The sequence below is a fragment of the Euprymna scolopes genome, chromosome 15 (assembly GCF_053919585.1).
Source record: "Euprymna scolopes isolate OS-2025 chromosome 15, ASM5391958v1, whole genome shotgun sequence".
In the NCBI taxonomy this organism is placed as follows: domain Eukaryota; kingdom Metazoa; phylum Mollusca; class Cephalopoda; order Sepiida; family Sepiolidae; genus Euprymna; species Euprymna scolopes.
In genome coordinates this window covers 35,784,016-35,801,650 of record NC_136496.1, presented here as the reverse complement: position 1 = coordinate 35,801,650, position 17,635 = coordinate 35,784,016, and the positions used below count along the sequence as shown (strand labels likewise).

The 17,635-nt window shown below is 33.6% G+C and overlaps 1 protein-coding gene across 6 annotated transcripts in view; it reads right to left on the bottom strand.

Moving 5' to 3' along the window:
* The window catches only part of LOC145293776 (origin recognition complex subunit 5-like), a 131,148-nt gene that overhangs the window by 40,744 nt on the left and 72,769 nt on the right, over positions 1 to 17,635 (bottom strand). For 5 of the 6 annotated variants that reach the window (XM_080140295.1, XM_080140292.1, XM_080140297.1 and 2 more), the window contains 2 exons: positions 4,963 to 5,130; positions 1,989 to 2,081 (listed from right to left, as the gene is read on the bottom strand). In XM_080140295.1, the coding sequence (XP_079996421.1) occupies positions 1,989 to 2,081; positions 4,963 to 5,052 (183 nt within the window). In that variant the 5' untranslated portion in view covers positions 5,053 to 5,130. Of the gene's footprint in view, positions 1 to 1,988; positions 2,082 to 4,962; positions 5,131 to 7,384; positions 7,404 to 17,635 lie in introns of those variants that run through there. The other variant, XM_080140298.1, reaches the window with a different exon arrangement.

Genomic DNA, 17,635 nt, shown 5'->3' with positions numbered 1-17,635 from the left:
TCATGTGGATGACTAATATATATATATATATATATATATATATATATATATATAAATATATATATAAAGTGTGTGTGTCTGTGTACATTTCCCTACGCAATAACTGTCAATTTTAAGTCTAAGGGTACTGAGATTTAGGAAAATCTTTTTGACCGGTTTTCGGACAGAAATTTGGCTCTTAAGGGGTCAAAGTTCAACGATTTGAGCTTTGAGAACTCTACCAAACTCCTGACAATTTTGGGTCTAAACACTTGAAATTTTAGATATAAGTTCCTTGGACATGGATCTAACTTAATAACTTGATTTGAGCCCAAAAAAATAAATTTTAAGGGGTCATAATAGAGGTGAAAATTTTAAAAAATTGACCGCTTTTTTTTTTTTTTGCTCAACATACACCTCCAAACACCCAGGCAACGCCGGGCTAAAATGCTAGTATATATATATATAGTCATCCACATATAGTACTGTTTCGCTGTATCACACCTCCTCAGCGTGGCTAGACAGGCAACTACCTCAAGCCAGGATCGAAACCCGACCGGCCAAACGACAGTCAAGACTTCTTACCATTACTCTATTCAGCTGCTGCTGTGTGGGTAGTGAATTAATGATGTCTTGACATCGTCCAAATGCCTAAGCTCGATTTGTTTACACAAAGAGCATGAGTGTGTGTGTGTGTGTGTGTGTGTGTGTGTGTGTGTGTGTGTGTGTAATTGAAAACTATTTTTATGTATTGTTTCCTCTTTATCATAACTTTCTTTAACCCTTATCCTTGAGTGGTCTCTTGGCCTTGATAATGTGATGATGCCTATGTAAAAAAAAAAAAAAGAAAAAAGTCTAGCAACAAAGACAAAGTGTCAATGAACGTTTTGTTTATTTTTTTAAACATACACAAAAAACACATCGTTGTTTAATACCTGTGGCTCGTAGGTTCTCAGTATTTAATTTTAAATTCTACATAATTATGCAGAATGTAGAAACTGTGTATAAATAGAATTCAATGTAATAATGAAATGAAACCAATCATCTAATAAGAAACCATAAAATATGAATAAGTAATTAAGTAATGTTTGTTTTTCAAAGGAATATGCAAAATTAGTTAACCTTCATGTAATTGCTCGCATATCGATGACTGAGTATATTAAAAGTTTGTTTTGATAATTTTTAAATATAAAAAGTAGGCTTTAATATCAATTTCAGAGTGCTAAAAAACTCAACTTTATAGATATATAGATAGATAGATATCTGTGTGCGTGTAATATAATTTTGGAATTAAAAATCCAACATAATTAATGAAAATCAAAAATTGTTTTTATGTTTATCAATATTTCCTCTTTATGCAAAAAGTCTAGCAACAAAGATAAACATTTTTTTTTTTCACATTCACACATACATCAAAAAACATTGTTTGGTTCTTAAATAATTTAAAATTCACTGCTTCAAAAAAGAGGAACAATATTTTGATTTTTAATGGCAAAGTTTACATGCAAAAACACAACCTTTTAATCTTTCACCAAAGACAAAATGCCTTCAACAAGTAGAAAGAAAAACAAGACTAAGATGTCTATGCTGAAAATCAACAACTTAAAATAAATATTTATTTAAAAACAGCAAAAATATACACCATTGTTTGACTTCTAAATTAATAAGAATATACTAAACATTTTGACCCGTTAAAAATGGCCAACAGTTATATCCTGTTGATTTAGAAGGAGTACTTTAAACCAACTTGATAATTGAATATGGATAAAGTTGTGCTCATTTTTGCCTTAAATACTAATTCCTTACTAATCCTGAGCTGTGCATTGAACCGATACCATAATGCTTAGTTCACCATACCTTATAACAAAATCCATACAAAATTTCAGCCAAATTGGCTCAGTAGTTTTACGAGAAAAAAGAAAAAAAGTGAAATGGACAGAGAGAAAAAGAGAAATATATGAATATACATGTTAATTGTTAAGGCTTCTACTAACTTAAAAAAAACTGACCTGCAGTTCTTCCAGAATTTTTGAAGTGACAAAAGATTTCCCGCTTCCAGTATGGCCATAAATAAACAATGACGGAAGACTCATTTCATGTTTCTGCAATGTTCAAAAATTTTTTATTCAGTTTTATTTATAGAAAGTGAGAAATATTTAAAAACAAATTTATTTGAGTGTACATAACAGCCTAAAATGGAAACACACAAGAAATCTTATGAATCAGGCATGCGCAATAACTCACCAACAAAGGAGCAAAATATTACAAACTAGCTAATCCATGTCTAGAGTAACCCAGAAAAGCAGATGAACTCAAAGGAAATTCCAGGTTCCAACGTTGAACTGTGGTTGTCTGGTGTGAATGTTAATACAAAACAGTTGAGAGAGGGAGGACCAAGACAGATGAACAAGTTTAATTTCCAACTTGGACATAAAAGTTTGTGTTAATGAAGGGTATTTTTTTGCTTAAAAAAAAAAAAAAAAAAAAAAAAAAAGTTAAAAGATATTTTACAAATGTTTTGTTTGCATACTTTTGGAAATTTATAAAAAAAAATTAATTTAAGGTTTAAGCAAAATCTATAAACTAACAAAACAAACAAGTATATACATACAAACATTTAAATAGAAGAATGGTACATGGATGTTTTACAAAATTTATTTAAATAGTTGATCATATAAAAGAATATTTTATTTTTTTTAAATATTAGATTTTTTAGCATAATAATCTTTTCATTTATTATCATAAATGGTAAAACCAGAATTGAAAAGCATAAAAAGAAAGTCAATGTTAAGACAAAATTTGTCCTTTTGTTATTCATTCTGGAGGTGCTTCAACTCAATTTAATCCTATTTACTTACCCGAACATCACTTTTCACACTTTCTTTACCACAGTTACACTTTCTATACTTAAGCATGATTTCCTATCCCTATCTTGCCATAGCGGGTTTATTTATTATTTTTTTACTAGGAGGTCATAGTTTATCAAGACCTAAAGGCTGCTCAAGCATAAGGGTTAATGAGTATCGGGTTGCACACTTTCATGTTGACAAACATTAGATCACTAAAGTTAAGCAACAGTAAGTCTGGTCAGTATTAAAATAGATGACCTTTGATGAAATAAATATTAAATAGATGACATTTGGAAATACCAAATGACGTATAAGCTCTCCAATAATTTCGGCATTGTTTCCAGTTGTCCGGGATTTCTCCTTGCCACGAGAACCAATGAGTGTCTACTCAGAAGAGGTGTAGTTATAAAGATGCAGCAACTCTTGCTTCACAATTACACGTGCAGTCACCCTTGCAGGGGTTATCCATTGTCTCTCAAGGCTTAACAGGGGCAAGTGCATGTGTAATTATGTGGAAAGGGTTGCACAATCGACAACCACACCTCTCCTGAATCGGCACTGCTTGAGTTCAGTGGCAAGGAAAAGTCCAAGACGACTGGAAACAATGCCGAGATAAGCAGAGAGCACATACAGCATCTGGGAGTCCTAAATGGTTATCCATTTAGTATAGGCACCGCCAAAACTGGAGGGGCAGGTAAGTACTTTTTGACGGACCGTCTTTTTAAAAATCTACCAAAAATCAGGTAATTATCCGATCAATACGAAATTTTCAGCGATTATTAAGAGAAGAATGAACTTTATAACAGTGTACTTATTTTTCATAAACGATATTTATATATATATATATTTTTGCTTACAACCCCCCCCCTGTTTTGATGGGGTACAAATATGCTTAAAATAATCATCTGAAACTGAACACAACATATTGTGTTGTTGTAAGGGACAGAATTATAGATTAAAAAAAAAAAAAAAAAATTGTTTGCATACCTTATTTTGACATCTGAATATCAAAACTTCGATTGTGTTTAATTATCCCGCTTTTGAGTTTTGAAGTGTGAAATTCGGTGAATATGTTAAGTAAAATAATTAATTTAAGTTAAGCAAAACAAAAAAAAAAATATTTAATATTTATACGAAAAAAGCCATTTTAAAATCTTTGATAAATAGATTAACAATTTTTTTTTAGCGAGCCGAATAATGCATGATCATTATTAAACAGGGCATGCTTTGAAGAATCGATACAAAAAAAAAATTTGATAAATATTGTGCCCTTTGTGTTAAAAATAGCATCATTTTTTCGATCCCGTTTGAAAACGTTTGCCGCCTTTCGACTACGGTGGACCAAACGCGCTGAAATAATTTTTTTTTATTCTGCTTATTTTGAGGAATGATTTTTAATGGAGTATATTTGTTTTTTAAGTTGGACTCTATTTAACCCATATTTGGGTCCCTAATAGGTACTACCACTCCAGGTCAGAGTGGACCTAGGAGCAATGGCAATTAAAGGGTGGCTCCACACTCCCCAAGGCCCGCAAGTTGGGGCCTCATGAAGTTATTGAGGTTGTTTATAAGTTTTATTACCTTAATGATATAATTGAGGCACAGAGTGGCGGCAGGTGTTAGTGTAATGGCATGGAAGAGTTAGGAGAGAATGGAGTTCAGAGAACAGCTGTCATTACCAAGCAGCATAGTGTTACCATTGTCGACCAAGGAATATTGGGGTAAGTAAATAGGATTAAATCGAGTTGAAGCATCCTCAGAATGAGTAACAAAAGGACACATTTTGTCTTTCAGGCATGTGTATACAGTGTGAAGATGTATGGAAGTGAAACCTGATCATTGAGAGTTGAGGATATATGTTGCATGAGAATGATCTGATGTATGTATAATGTGAGTCTTAAAGACAAGTTTAGATCTGATGACCTCAGAGGAAGATTAAATCTGATTCCTATAGGGAAACACCCAGGGTAACATGAGAAGAAGTGTTTAGAATGAACATGAGAGAAAGATCTAGCCAGAGATAAGTTCGTTTGTAATCCAATCTCTAAAAGTTTTTGAACGCATGTCAAAATGTCAAATGGATGTTAGACAGAATATGATGCTGAAATATAGACATGCAAAAATGGTATTTTACCTCTCCAAAAAGATTGGCCAACAATTCTATCTGCTTCTGCCGGCCAACAATTTCTTCCTGCAACTTTTCAGTAACTTCTTCAACTGTCATTTTGTTAATCGGAAACACAATAGGCAAAGTGGGTAATAATGAGCAACAATCTCCAAGTTGTGATGAAGATTTTCAAGGCTAGAAAATAAATTGAAACAAGAATATGAAAAAAAAAAAAAAAAAAACATGAAATTGTTTTTGCTTTTCTAACCATCAATTCAAATAAAGAAATAATGAATTCAAAACGCATGATTCAAAATTTACTGAATGATTTCAAAGTTTATCAAAGAAACAGTCCAAGAAAAATGGGATAAGAAACGGCAGAGAAACTGTTTTGCTGTATAACACCTCTTCATTGTGACTAGACGAGCAAGTGTTTCAAACTGAGATTAAAACCCAAACATTTTGTTAAAATTTGGAGTCACTATTCACTACATAGTCAACACAAGCTATAAAACGGAGGGCAATCTAAATGATTATCAACCCAACAAAGGTCACCCTATTCTTTTACAAAGAGTCACACATTCTTGCTGAACTTTGAAAGACTTTTCTCAAAAATGTAAAAGACATTGCAAAAAAAACAAAAACAAAACACTACTGAACACTCATATTGTTTGGATTATTCAGACTACTGTTCTCATCTTGAGTGTTATTTTCAAAACGTTTCGATCAATGTAACCTCTGACCTTCTTCAGGTGTTGTTAAAGTTGGAAATCTGCAAGGAATTTTGAACAGAACCCTTTATTTAATCCACAGGGGTAGCATGATTTCATTCCGGCTGCCATAACTGGGTATTAGTCCTAAATAATTCGCAATTGTATTTTGAGTGTTGCCCGCATTAAGGATTGAACCATCAACCCCCAGAAGAGTGTTCTTTGCAACTGGATTTACCAAGTACTTTGCAGTCATTCGTATATAAATTTCGGGATGTACTACTTTCCTACAGATTACTATATTTAAAATTCAGTCCCACAATCTTCTAGTTATGGTAGCACAAACAAAGCATCTGCTTCTAATTTATCATAAACCAGCACGGAAATAAATGCTACACGAGTCGAAGTGCAAACAACACTCAAGATAAGAACAGTAGTCTGAATGATCCAAATAATACAAACTTTCAATCAAAATCTAAAAAAATCAGAAACATATCATTCAACCTTTTCTGGAATAGGTACAGTTTGTAAGGTCTTCACGTTCATTAATGTACTGGGTGTATGAACTGAAATAAGATTGCGTTATGAATAGGAAGAGAATGATTTTAATAGATGGTGACGCGACAAACCTCATCCTGAATTGCTATGGCAGACATGTTATTCTACACAAAACTGTCGCAAGAAAATGTGCAATGCTTTATCATCTACAGCATAACATGGCTAAAATAAAAATAAAAACACCACATACCAAATGCCAGCCTCCCCTCCCATAGTTTTTTTTTTTTTTAAAATTATTTTTTATTCAATTTTCACCCCAAACAAGGCACAGTGCTACTCTGAAGTAGGGAACTACTATTGGGGACATAAGTTGCAGGAGTATTATGAAGGAAGATGAGTAGCAAGATGTCTGTTCACATTACACTTGAACTTCTGCATGTCAGTACAGTTGGGAATGCAGAATCCCGGAAGGGAGTTCCAAAATCTAGCAGTTCTGGGGAATAAACTATTGGAGTAGAAGGCTTTCTTACACCTAGGGATCTCTACTGTGAAGGGATGGGATTTAGCTGCTTGTCAGGGGTATTCACATTGAGGGGGTACAAGTGCTTGTAGTTCGTCAGTGCATTCATCATTAAAGTATTTGCAGAACAGGCAGAGGGATGCAACATTTCGTCGATGGGACAGAGGCCTAGATGACAGTTCAGGACCTATCAGGCTGGCGATTCTCTTTTGAACCCTGTCCAGGAGTGAGAGACAAGTAGCAGATGCACCAGCCCAAATGTGAGAACAGTACTCCATACATGGGCGAATGGTGGTCTTATAGGGGTAGAGAATACTTTCAGTCATAAGTAGTTTTCTAGCACGGTAGAGGGAGCCCACCTTCGCAGCAGCCTTGACAATACTCTCAATGTATATAATCCAGTTAATGGGTAACACTTATCAAGGCTAAAAGCAACTCAAGGATAAGGGTTTAGAGAGATTTTTAGAACAGTGTTATTTTATTTATTATCTCCTCACAAGGAGGTTAAACACAAGGTCAAATGTGGGTTTGATGAAAGTGTTTCTGTTGAACAAACTGGATTCAAACTTGGTACAACCAGGTTTTCAGTCCGTATTGTTAGCCCCTAAGCCTCCCCCCTCCCCTTTGAACAGTGATAGAACAGTGTTATAAAAGGATTGAGAACCATGATTAATTCACAAGATGACTCGACATATTTGTTCGCATTAGACTTAGAAATTACCATGTTGTAGTCTGTAGGGAAACATTCCCATGGTAATGTGGTTCACATGATGTAAGTTCTTGGAAAGAAACTCTATTCCTGGAAGTTCCGTTTGATTTTAAATAAATGTACATTTTCATATGTTGGATATATGACCCCCCCCCCTCCCAGCCCAGCCCCAAACCCAAACCCATCCCTCACCACCACCTCGAGAGAACTAATGGTTATTTCAAAATCGTTTTTTCTGTTTGTCACATTCTATAAAAACAAAAACAAATAAAAAACAAAAGCAACAACAAAAAAAGCAAAAAACAAAAAACAAAACAAAAACAAACAAAAAAATGTTGCAATTTGATTGTACATTTTTCTTTTCACAAAAAAATGTTTTTACCAAAATGCCCATGGAGTCATAAGTAAATACATAAATAAAAAACAAAACAAAAAAACAAGTGACATAAGCATTTTTGTAAAATGTTACCTGCCTCTAAAAATGTTCCCCTGGAGCAACCTGTTTTGGCACTTGAAAATACTATTAATAGATTATTATGTTGAAACAAGTAGAAATCAGAAATCATTTATAAAACAGGATTGACTACAACACGAACATCAGCAATCAAATTATTCCATGCAAAGAGGGGCATTCAGTGTTGACTTCTAATAGAAGACAATGCTGGTCAAAATCACTGGAAAGATTTTTTTTTTTTTTTACATAGGCATCACTACTTATCAAGGACAAGAGGCAACTCGAGGATAAGGGTTAAAGAGCGTACAGTAGAAATTGGACAATATAGTAATCGTTAGTAATGGAAATTCGGTAAATTTGTGGTACACATGCAGAGAGCGATCCGTGCTGAAATAATAACATTATTTAAAAAGCCATTCTTAACATAGGGAGGGGAAGGTGTTTTGTACCTATTCTGTACTTTAACCTTACAATTGAATAAAAAAAACATATCATAAAACTTTAATTAAACGTGGAAATATGATTTAAAAAATAGCGCGGATTACTCTCTGCATTAGCACCAAATTTGTTAACTTATATGGAACGGCTCATCAAAAACTTGTTTACGTTAGACTTGAAGACAACCATATTGTAGTCAGGTGGAAAGCAGAAAAATGGAAGACAATTTCATAGGCGTGCAGTTCTAAAAAAGAAGCTTTGCTCATGGAATCTACATTTAGGCTTAGGCACAGATAAAGAGTGAGGAAATTAGTGAGAGTGTTTTCTGCTAGACGGGTGTTTCTTGTGAAAGTTTGGCGAAGGGGGACTATAGATTGGAGCTCAGCCGAGCACTTGACATGAAAATAATGATAAAGCAGAGACAAACTCGCAACATCTCTTCTGTGAGAAAGAGGTTGCAAGGAAGAGAAAAGGATATCCCCCACGAGGCTACAAAGTCTATTTTGAACCCTATCAAGGCAGGACAAGTCCTTTCTAGTAGCTCCTGCCCAAATGTACCTGGCTCTTATATAGATAGAGAATTGCATCAGCAGTGAGATATCTATTGGATCGATAGAAGGATCCCACCATTTTTCCAGCGATAGGGGGATTGTTCTACTGCTTCAAAAATATCTCACTCCCAACACCATCCACTACTTATATAAGGGTCAAATATGCCGAAGATAGAGTACTGTTACAACATCTGGGGTGGAGCCCCAAAAAGAGCCCTTTCTTGGCCTGATAGGATACAAAACCAGCTTCGAAATTTAGCGGGCGATGATCTTTTCTACTTCCCCAATCCCTATTTCTCACAGATGAGACTTTGTGAACTCATCTCTGCTCTATTGATACCTTTATAGTAAGTACTCGACTGAGCTCCAATCTATAGTCCCTCTTCATAAACGTTCACAACAAATACTTGTCTAGCTGAAACAACTGCTAATAACTTTTCCCACTCCCTCTCTGTGCTCAAAACTAAACAAAAATCCCATGAGTTTCTTCCCTAGAACCGTCCATCTGTGTAACACAATACCATTTGTTTGCTTCTCAGTTGACTATAACATGGTTGTCTTCAAGTCTAATGTGAATAAATTCCTATTGAATCATCCATTTAGTTAATTTTACCCTACCCAAGTTTCCACCATGACTGATATTGTCTCACCATCTACCCAACATTTAACCCTTATCCTTGAATGGCCTCCGGCCTTGATAAGTGTCGACATTATAAGTTAAAAAAAAAAAAAAAAGAAGATAAAAACATCTGTTTTCTTAAATAGTTACAAGTGCAAAAGTTAAAATAAAAGCAAAAATATTTTTTGTACTTCATTATTCTCAACATCCAAACCCTCCATTATTCTGTTGCCTAAAACAGTTCATTGAACCGCTCTATACTTCATAGAGCTCTTATGTTAATCTCCCTCCCATGGCAGGAAGATGTGACAAAAGGTCAGGAAAGTGTGATTTTAAAAGTTAGCATCCTAGAGGAAGAGCACCCTAGTCTGCAAAAATTGCCATTTCCAGGTAGGGGCATCTCAGGCAATTGATAATAAACTAACTCCTTCTCAAAGGGTGAGAAGGTAAAGCCTAGGAGAATGGTCCTCCTGGAACTGCACAAGATCAAAACCAACAGGGAATAAGCCATTTGAACAATAGCCTAGATGCTGGTGGCATTGGGACTGAAGGAAAACCCCTGGCCGAATTTCATAAACTCCCTAAATATTAGAAGTACTAAGATACAATAAATTAAGATTAGTAACACAAAGGAGAGATTGACCACTGTTCATGAGTACAGACTGTTTATTTTACAAGTTAGAAAAGCATTTCTTGCAAGACACGAAAATGGTTAAAAAAATGTTTTTTTTACCCCCAATATTTCCTCCTGTATCAGAAAACACGCTATGTGATATACGTATATCTGTACGTGATGTTGCCAAGCTAATCAAAAACCTTGATTCCAGTAAAGCAACTGGCCCTGACGGTATTCCAATTATAGTACTCAAAAAAACTTCAACCTGAACTAGCGCCCATACTTACAAAACTGTTTAAACGTTGTCTTAAGGAGAATAGTTTCCCGTCTCCCTGGAAAATTCATCAGTATGCTCTGTATTTAAGAATTCAGGTGATCGCTCATCCCCCTCTCAGTACAGGCCAATAAGTCTCCTGTGCGTCATGAGTAAGTTGCTGGAATCTGTGTTAAATAAAGAAGTAATCAACCATCTCAACAAAAATAACCTTCTTAGTGACACTCAATATGGTTTCCGTTCTGCTAGATCTACAGCAGATGTGCTTACAGTTATATCTCATAGGATTAGCAAATCTCTCGACGGAGGCAACCTTTCTAGGGCAATTGCTCTTGACATATCTAAGGCCTTTGATAGGGTATGGCATAAAGGTTTACTTCACAAGATCTCTAGCTATGGTATAGCTGGAAATGTCTTCTCAATTATTAAATCATTTCTTTCTGATAGGTTCATAAGAGTAATAGTTGAGGGGCAAAAATCAGAAGCTCACAGTATTAATGCTGGTGTCCCTCAGGGGTCCATCCTGGGCCCAACTCTTTTCCTGATCTACATTAATGATCTTCCAAATCACATCCTTACATCATTTATAGACATTTATGCTGACGACAATACCATTTATGGTAGCACATCTAAAATAGTAAACGACCAAGTTCTCTCCGATTCTCTCTCCTCTGATCTTGAGCACGTAGTACAGTGGGGAAAGGAGTGGCTGGTTACTTTTAATGCATCTAAAACCAAGCTTCTCTCTTTACATCATCAACATTCTGATCCACATCTGGCATCAATTGAAATGAATGGCTCTCGTCTTGAGGAGGGCTCAAGTTTTGATAAGCTTCTGGGCTTGACCATTACTCCTGATCTTAAATGGAACACGTACATCAAATCTGTTGCCAAGGCCGCTGGAAAAATGGTGGGATCTTTCTATCAATCCAGTAGATATCTCATTACTGATGCAACTCTCTATCTATATAAGAGCCAGGTACGTGCAAGGATGGAATACTGTTGCCACATCTGGGCAGGAGCTGCTAGAAAGGACTTGTCCTGCCTTGATAGAGTTCAAAATAGACTTCGTAGCTTCGTAGAGATGTCCTTTTCTCTTCCTTGCAACCTCTATCTCACAGAAGAGATGTTGCGAGTTTGTCTCTGCTTTATTGTTATTTTCATGGAAAGTGTTCGACTGAGCTTCAGTCTATGGTCCCCCCTCGCCTAACTTTCACAAGAAACACTCGTCTAGCTGAAACCACTATCAATAATTCCCCCCACTCTTTATCTGTGCCTAAACCTAAACGTAGATTCCATAAACAAAGCTTCTTTCTTAGAACTGCACGTCTGTGGAATTGTCTTCTGCTTTCCGGCTGACTACAATATGGTTGTCTTCAAGTCTGACATAAATAAGTTCTTGATGAGCCATTCCATATAAGTTATCAAATTTACCGAATTTTCATTACTAATGATTACTATATTGTCCAATTTCTACTGTACACTCTTTAACCCTTATCCTTGAGTGGCCTCTTGGCCTTGATAATGTGGTGATACCTGTGTAAAACAAAAAAGAAGCCTTAACAATTAAGGTACAATATTTAAGTTGAAATTTATCAATTTTCAAAGCGCACTTTTATAAACTCACAAAGTAAAACATAAAAATTTAATTTCAATTGAATCTAAAAATTATGTTGGATTTATTTTATTTTATGTACATTATGTTGCACTTAAAAAAAAAAAATTAAATTTATCTATGATTTAGCAATTAATGATATAGATGTATAATTTTCAACATAATTCTTTTAAGTGCAACAAAATGTACATAAAATAAAATAAATCCGAGGTAATTTTTAGATCCAAAATTAATTTTTTTATATTTTACTTTGTAAAGTTTATAAAAGTACACTTTGAAAATTGATAAGTCTCAAATTAAATTTTGTACCTTTATTATTATCACGAGTTATAAAAAAACATTTTCATGCTTTGCAGAAAATGCTTTTCTAACTCATTTTTTTAGATTACATTTTGCTTAATTTTTTAATTAAAAAAAAAATAAAATAAAAATAAATTACTTTTGCAATGCCTGTAACAAGTTGAAATTATTTCTTGTTTTAATGTTCTACTTGGGTGAAAAAGGTAAAGTTTTTGGTAATAAAAAAAAAAAAATGATTAAAGTCTGGTATATAAAAAACAAAAAAGAAAAAAACATATACAATTAAATCTACTTTTCTGTCTTTCCACCACACTCTTTAGTTCTATTTCTTCTTTATATCTATTTTCTGACTCTATCTCTCAGCTCTCATATTCTATGTAGGTTATAGAACACTGTTGAACTCAACATAAAACTTAATAAGAGTAACATTATATTATTACACGTACGACTTGTACTTAGAGCATTGTTTACATTTGGATTCAGTATCTACCACGTTCCAAGTGGTCTACTGCATTATTGCATGCACCTGTTACATCTATGGAATTTAGCACTATTTTATGTAGCATATATTATTTACCAAGTGTCTTACTGTATTAATAATTTATTGCTCTAGAGTTTGTTTTAGATAATTGCACAGGGCCATGAATAAGCTGTATTTAAAAAAATGTGCTTAACATATTGCTGTTAAAACTTATTTCTTTATTTCTTCTGGAACTCATTTGTTTTAAAACCAAGTTTCGATACCACTTTCAAGCAAAATATAATGAATAAAGCAAAAACAATTTCATAAGTGAGCAATGAAAAAAAATAAAAACCATAAGACTTCCAGAGCGCTATTAAAAACCCTGAATTTAAGAAGAATTTTAGTTTCAAATCCTCCATCCACACTCCAAAAGAGAAATTATTTTTAAGCGAGCACTGAAGAAAATAAGCGAGCACTGAAGAAAATAAGCCTCCAGAGCACTACTAAAAATCATGTTTTTCCTCCACCCCTAACAGAGAATTATTTTTTAAGTGATCAGTGAAAAAGAATAAAATTGAGGAGGCTTCTGGAGTGCTGCTGAAAGCACTAAATAAAATTAAGGTCTCCAGAGCACTAGTGAAAGCAAACTTCTACAGCATCCCCACCCCCAGAGAAATTATTTTTTTAAAGTGAGCAGTGAAAAAGCATAAAACTCAGGAGGCACTCAGAGCATTGTACACTGTTAAAATTATTTTTTTTAAGTACCTTATTTCTTATTCAAAAATAGAACTATTCGATGATTTTATGTGATTTTTTGTAGTACAAACTTTTCTTTTCATCACGAGCAAAATTTGGTTTGTTTTTTTCCTATGGATAGAATTCTGTGCAAGTACCTTATTTCTTATTTAAGAATAACTTATCTTGCCTTTGGTTACAGTAACGTGATGTGTACTACTTTATTTGTAAGAAAAAAAGTTAAAAATTAAAAAAAATAACGTATCCATGTCAAGTAAAAAATTAACATATTTTGCCTTTGATACATAATCTATGCAAGCACCCTATTTGTTTCTTGTAAGCATTTCTTTATTTGTTCATTTTTGGAATTTATACTAATTTCGACATGACATGCAAATAGATAGTGTTTTCACCTGAAAGGCGTTGGTTTGAAAGATGAAGAATCTTCACAAGGAGGCCTTCAGAGCACTAATCAAACCAAGTTTCTAATCCTCCATCTGTTTCATTAGTATTAAAAAAATATGTCCGTAAATTATTTGAAAGCAGACAATGGAGCTGGCGTAACACATCTTCCGTGGCCGTTTAGAACATTTAGTAATGACGGAAAACTTGATTTCAAAGACACAATGGAAATAAGATACAACAGAAATGGAAGTAAAAAAAAAAGTTGTCTTTGTGACCCAGACAGATTGTCCTTGAAATAATCAGATTATACATCGTACTGTGTGCATTTAAACTGATGCATATGAGTACGAGATATGATCTAGACAGAAAGTGTGATTTAATAGATAGAAGAAACAAGTGAACGAAAAAAAAATCAACACTAAAATACAGACATAATCTTAATAGGAATACTACTACTATTAATAATATTGTAATCAGTTGTAATGAAAAATAATAATAATCGCAATAATAATAACAGAAATAAATGAGTGATAAAAAACTAATAATAATAATGAATATGATAATATTTATAACAAGTTGCATGTGCGTAGTCTCCCTCTTATGCTGCATGTGAGATGACGCCACAAAAAATAGGAGAAATGATAAATGTGAGAAGTGTAAAGAGCCAACGTTGCCTTCACATTTTCTCCAAGTTTCAGAAAAAATCTAATGGATGGAGCAAAAGTTATGGGGTATGCAATTTTGGGGCATTTGTGATTCCTTTTGAGCTCCTGGGAACGCCAAATCCCAGTGAAAACGGATAAACGATGCAGTTTCACGCCTTAAGACATGTATATTTGAATTCAGCACCATGGAAAACTACTATATAGACATACATATCAAGTTCTTGAGTAATATGAAAAAAGAGCTCCAAAAAGACTTTTTTTTTTTTTTTTTTTTTTTTAGCCCTAAAAGTCCCAGAGGAATGCGAACCAGAATTTTGCCAGGGTCACCCATACTTAATTTATATTAAGAACGATAGCCTCGACATTTTGGCCAAGTTTCAGGAAAATCTAATGGATAGCTCAAACGCTATGGGGCAAAAAGTATCATTTTTGGCCATTTAGGGGCATTTTTGACCTCATCAATCGTCCTCATAGGTTACTGAATTTTATTCATTCCATTTAATATTTTAATTTCCTAATAATATTTATCATCATTCAACTGACAATCTATCTAGCTAATTAAACCAGTGATGACTAAACAAAATAAATAAAAAAAAAACAGCCATTCCAATCGTAAAAAATCATTTTTCCAAAGATAAAATGCTTGAAACAGTTCTTAAGAATCAAAGATAATTTTATTGGAAAGTTTATAAACAAAAAAATAAAAAAAATTGTTGCGAGTCTATCTCTGCTCTATCGTTATTTTCATAGCAGATGCTCAACTAAGTTTCAATCTACCCCCCCCCAAAAAAAAAACATTTGCAACAAATACTCCAACTACAATAACTGTTCTCTATCAATGCACAAAATTAATGAAAATTCCATAAGCAAACTTCCTTTTCTAGAATTGTCCTGTCTCTCGTCTTGGGGAGGCTTTATGTTTTGACAAGCTTCTGGGCTTGATCTTTACTCCTGACCTGAAATGGAACACGCACATCAAATCTGTTGCCAAAGTCACTGGAAAAATGGTGAGATCCTTCTACAGCTCCATTAGATATCTCACTGCTGATGCAATTCTCTATCTATATAAAAGCCAGCTACATCTGGGCATGAGCTGCTAGAAAGATCTTATCCTGCCTTGACAGAATTCAAAATAGACTTTATAGCCTAGTGGGAGATACCCTTTTCTCTTCCCTGCAACCTCTTTCTCTCACAGAAGAGACGTTGCGAGCCTGTCTCTGCCTTATCATTATTTCATGGCAAGTGATCGTCTGAACCCCAATCTATGGTCCCCCCTCGCCAAAATTTCATGAAAAACACTCGTCTAGCTGAAATCACTGTCAATAATATCTTCCAATCTTTATCTGTGCCTAAACCTAAATGTAGATTCCATGAACAAAGCTTCTCTCTTCAAAGCTTCTGCACGCTTGTGGAATTCTCTTCTGTTTTCCTGTTTTGGTAGTCTTCAAGTCCAACGTAAACAAATTCTTGATGAACCTCCCCCCCTTAAATAATCCAATTTACCAAATTTCTACTACTAACAATTATTATGATATTATCTAGGTACGGGCAAAAATGAACAAATAAAGATAGGGTGACCTAGTTTTGAAAGCCGATTTATCATAATTTTTTTTAAGGTTTCTAATTACTTTTTTTTGTATTTAAAAGATTAAGGACTAAACTTAATTTCCAAAAGAAAAAAAAAATATTTGTACACGTGAAAAAAAAAAAAAGTTATGAGAAATGTTTTCATGGCGAGCTAACCAATTCAGCTAAAATTTGAAGTTAAATAAATTCATTGCAAAATTCCTTTAAAAGATAAATATTAGTTTTCTGGGTCTATTTCAAAGATAATTAGTACAGTAAAATCCTCAGATATTAAATCAAATAATAAAAAAAAAAAATCATGTCTTGTTTATACAAAAAATAGCTTAATTAGCCAAAAAAACAGTGATTCTGCTGTTCACAAAAGTGCAACAAACGGTAGTTTTGTAAACACGGATTATATGGAAGCCCAAACTCTGAGACAGTCAAAAAGCTGTCTGAGAATGACGTCATGTAATTAAAAGGAGGGTGTTGGGTTTCTTTTTATTCCCCAGATGTGCATCCATACATTTCTATCCTGAACGTTTGTATCATTTTTTACCATTTTTTAATTTAATTATTTTTCTATGTTCCTGTTTTTAAATTAAATTTTTTTTTAATTATTAGCCAATATTATATAAAAATGTTACGCTGAAAGTTTCACCTTCATTCAAGTGAGAAAAATATTAAAATCTTACATATAATTATGCAAAACCTGTAATTTAAAAAAAAAATGTAGAAATATTTTTTGCTATCATAATTTTTTATGTGAAAAGATTAAATAAACAATGGTTAATTCAATATCGGTAGTTCGAAAAATTCATTTTTCTTCACGTTATATCCAATTCATTAATACAGATTTAGGGGCTTTTATCAGAATCTTCCTGCAAAAATTAAATAATTTTTTTAATTGTTATAATTTACAATGCTTTATTTTCAGAAATTTTTTTTTTATTACTGAAAACCATACCTTTGGTAAAGGTATTTTTGTTTAACCGAAATAATACATTTCCATTAAGATTTGAATAAAAATAATGGGTTCAATATATTCCGTGATCATTAGTTGATAAATACTGAAAATTTCATTAAAATTGGGTTATTTCCTGATTTTTTTTTTAAGTAAAGGGAGGGGTCAAAATGTTCATTCGTTTTGAGCATCGCCATTCATTTTGCACGTACCTAATATTATCTAATTGACTACTGTACACTCAATAACCTTTATCCTCGAATGACCTCTGGGCCTTGATAAGTGAAGACTTCTATGTGTAAAAAAAAAACAAAAAAAACCTGTCTACAAAACACAATATTGTGGGACTGCTTTCTAGCTGACTATAATGTGCTCGTTTTCAAATCTAATACGAATAAGTTCTCGTTGAGCCATCCCCCTAAAACAATGAAATCTTACTCAGATTCCACAATTACCAATCATCACTGTAATGTTTTAGTCTACCTGACACTTGTTAACTCTTGTCCTTGAGTTGCTATTGGGCCTTGATAAGCTGTGACCCGCTAGTAAAGAAAAAAAAAGTTGTCATGTGATGTTGACTTATTGCAAGATTACATCA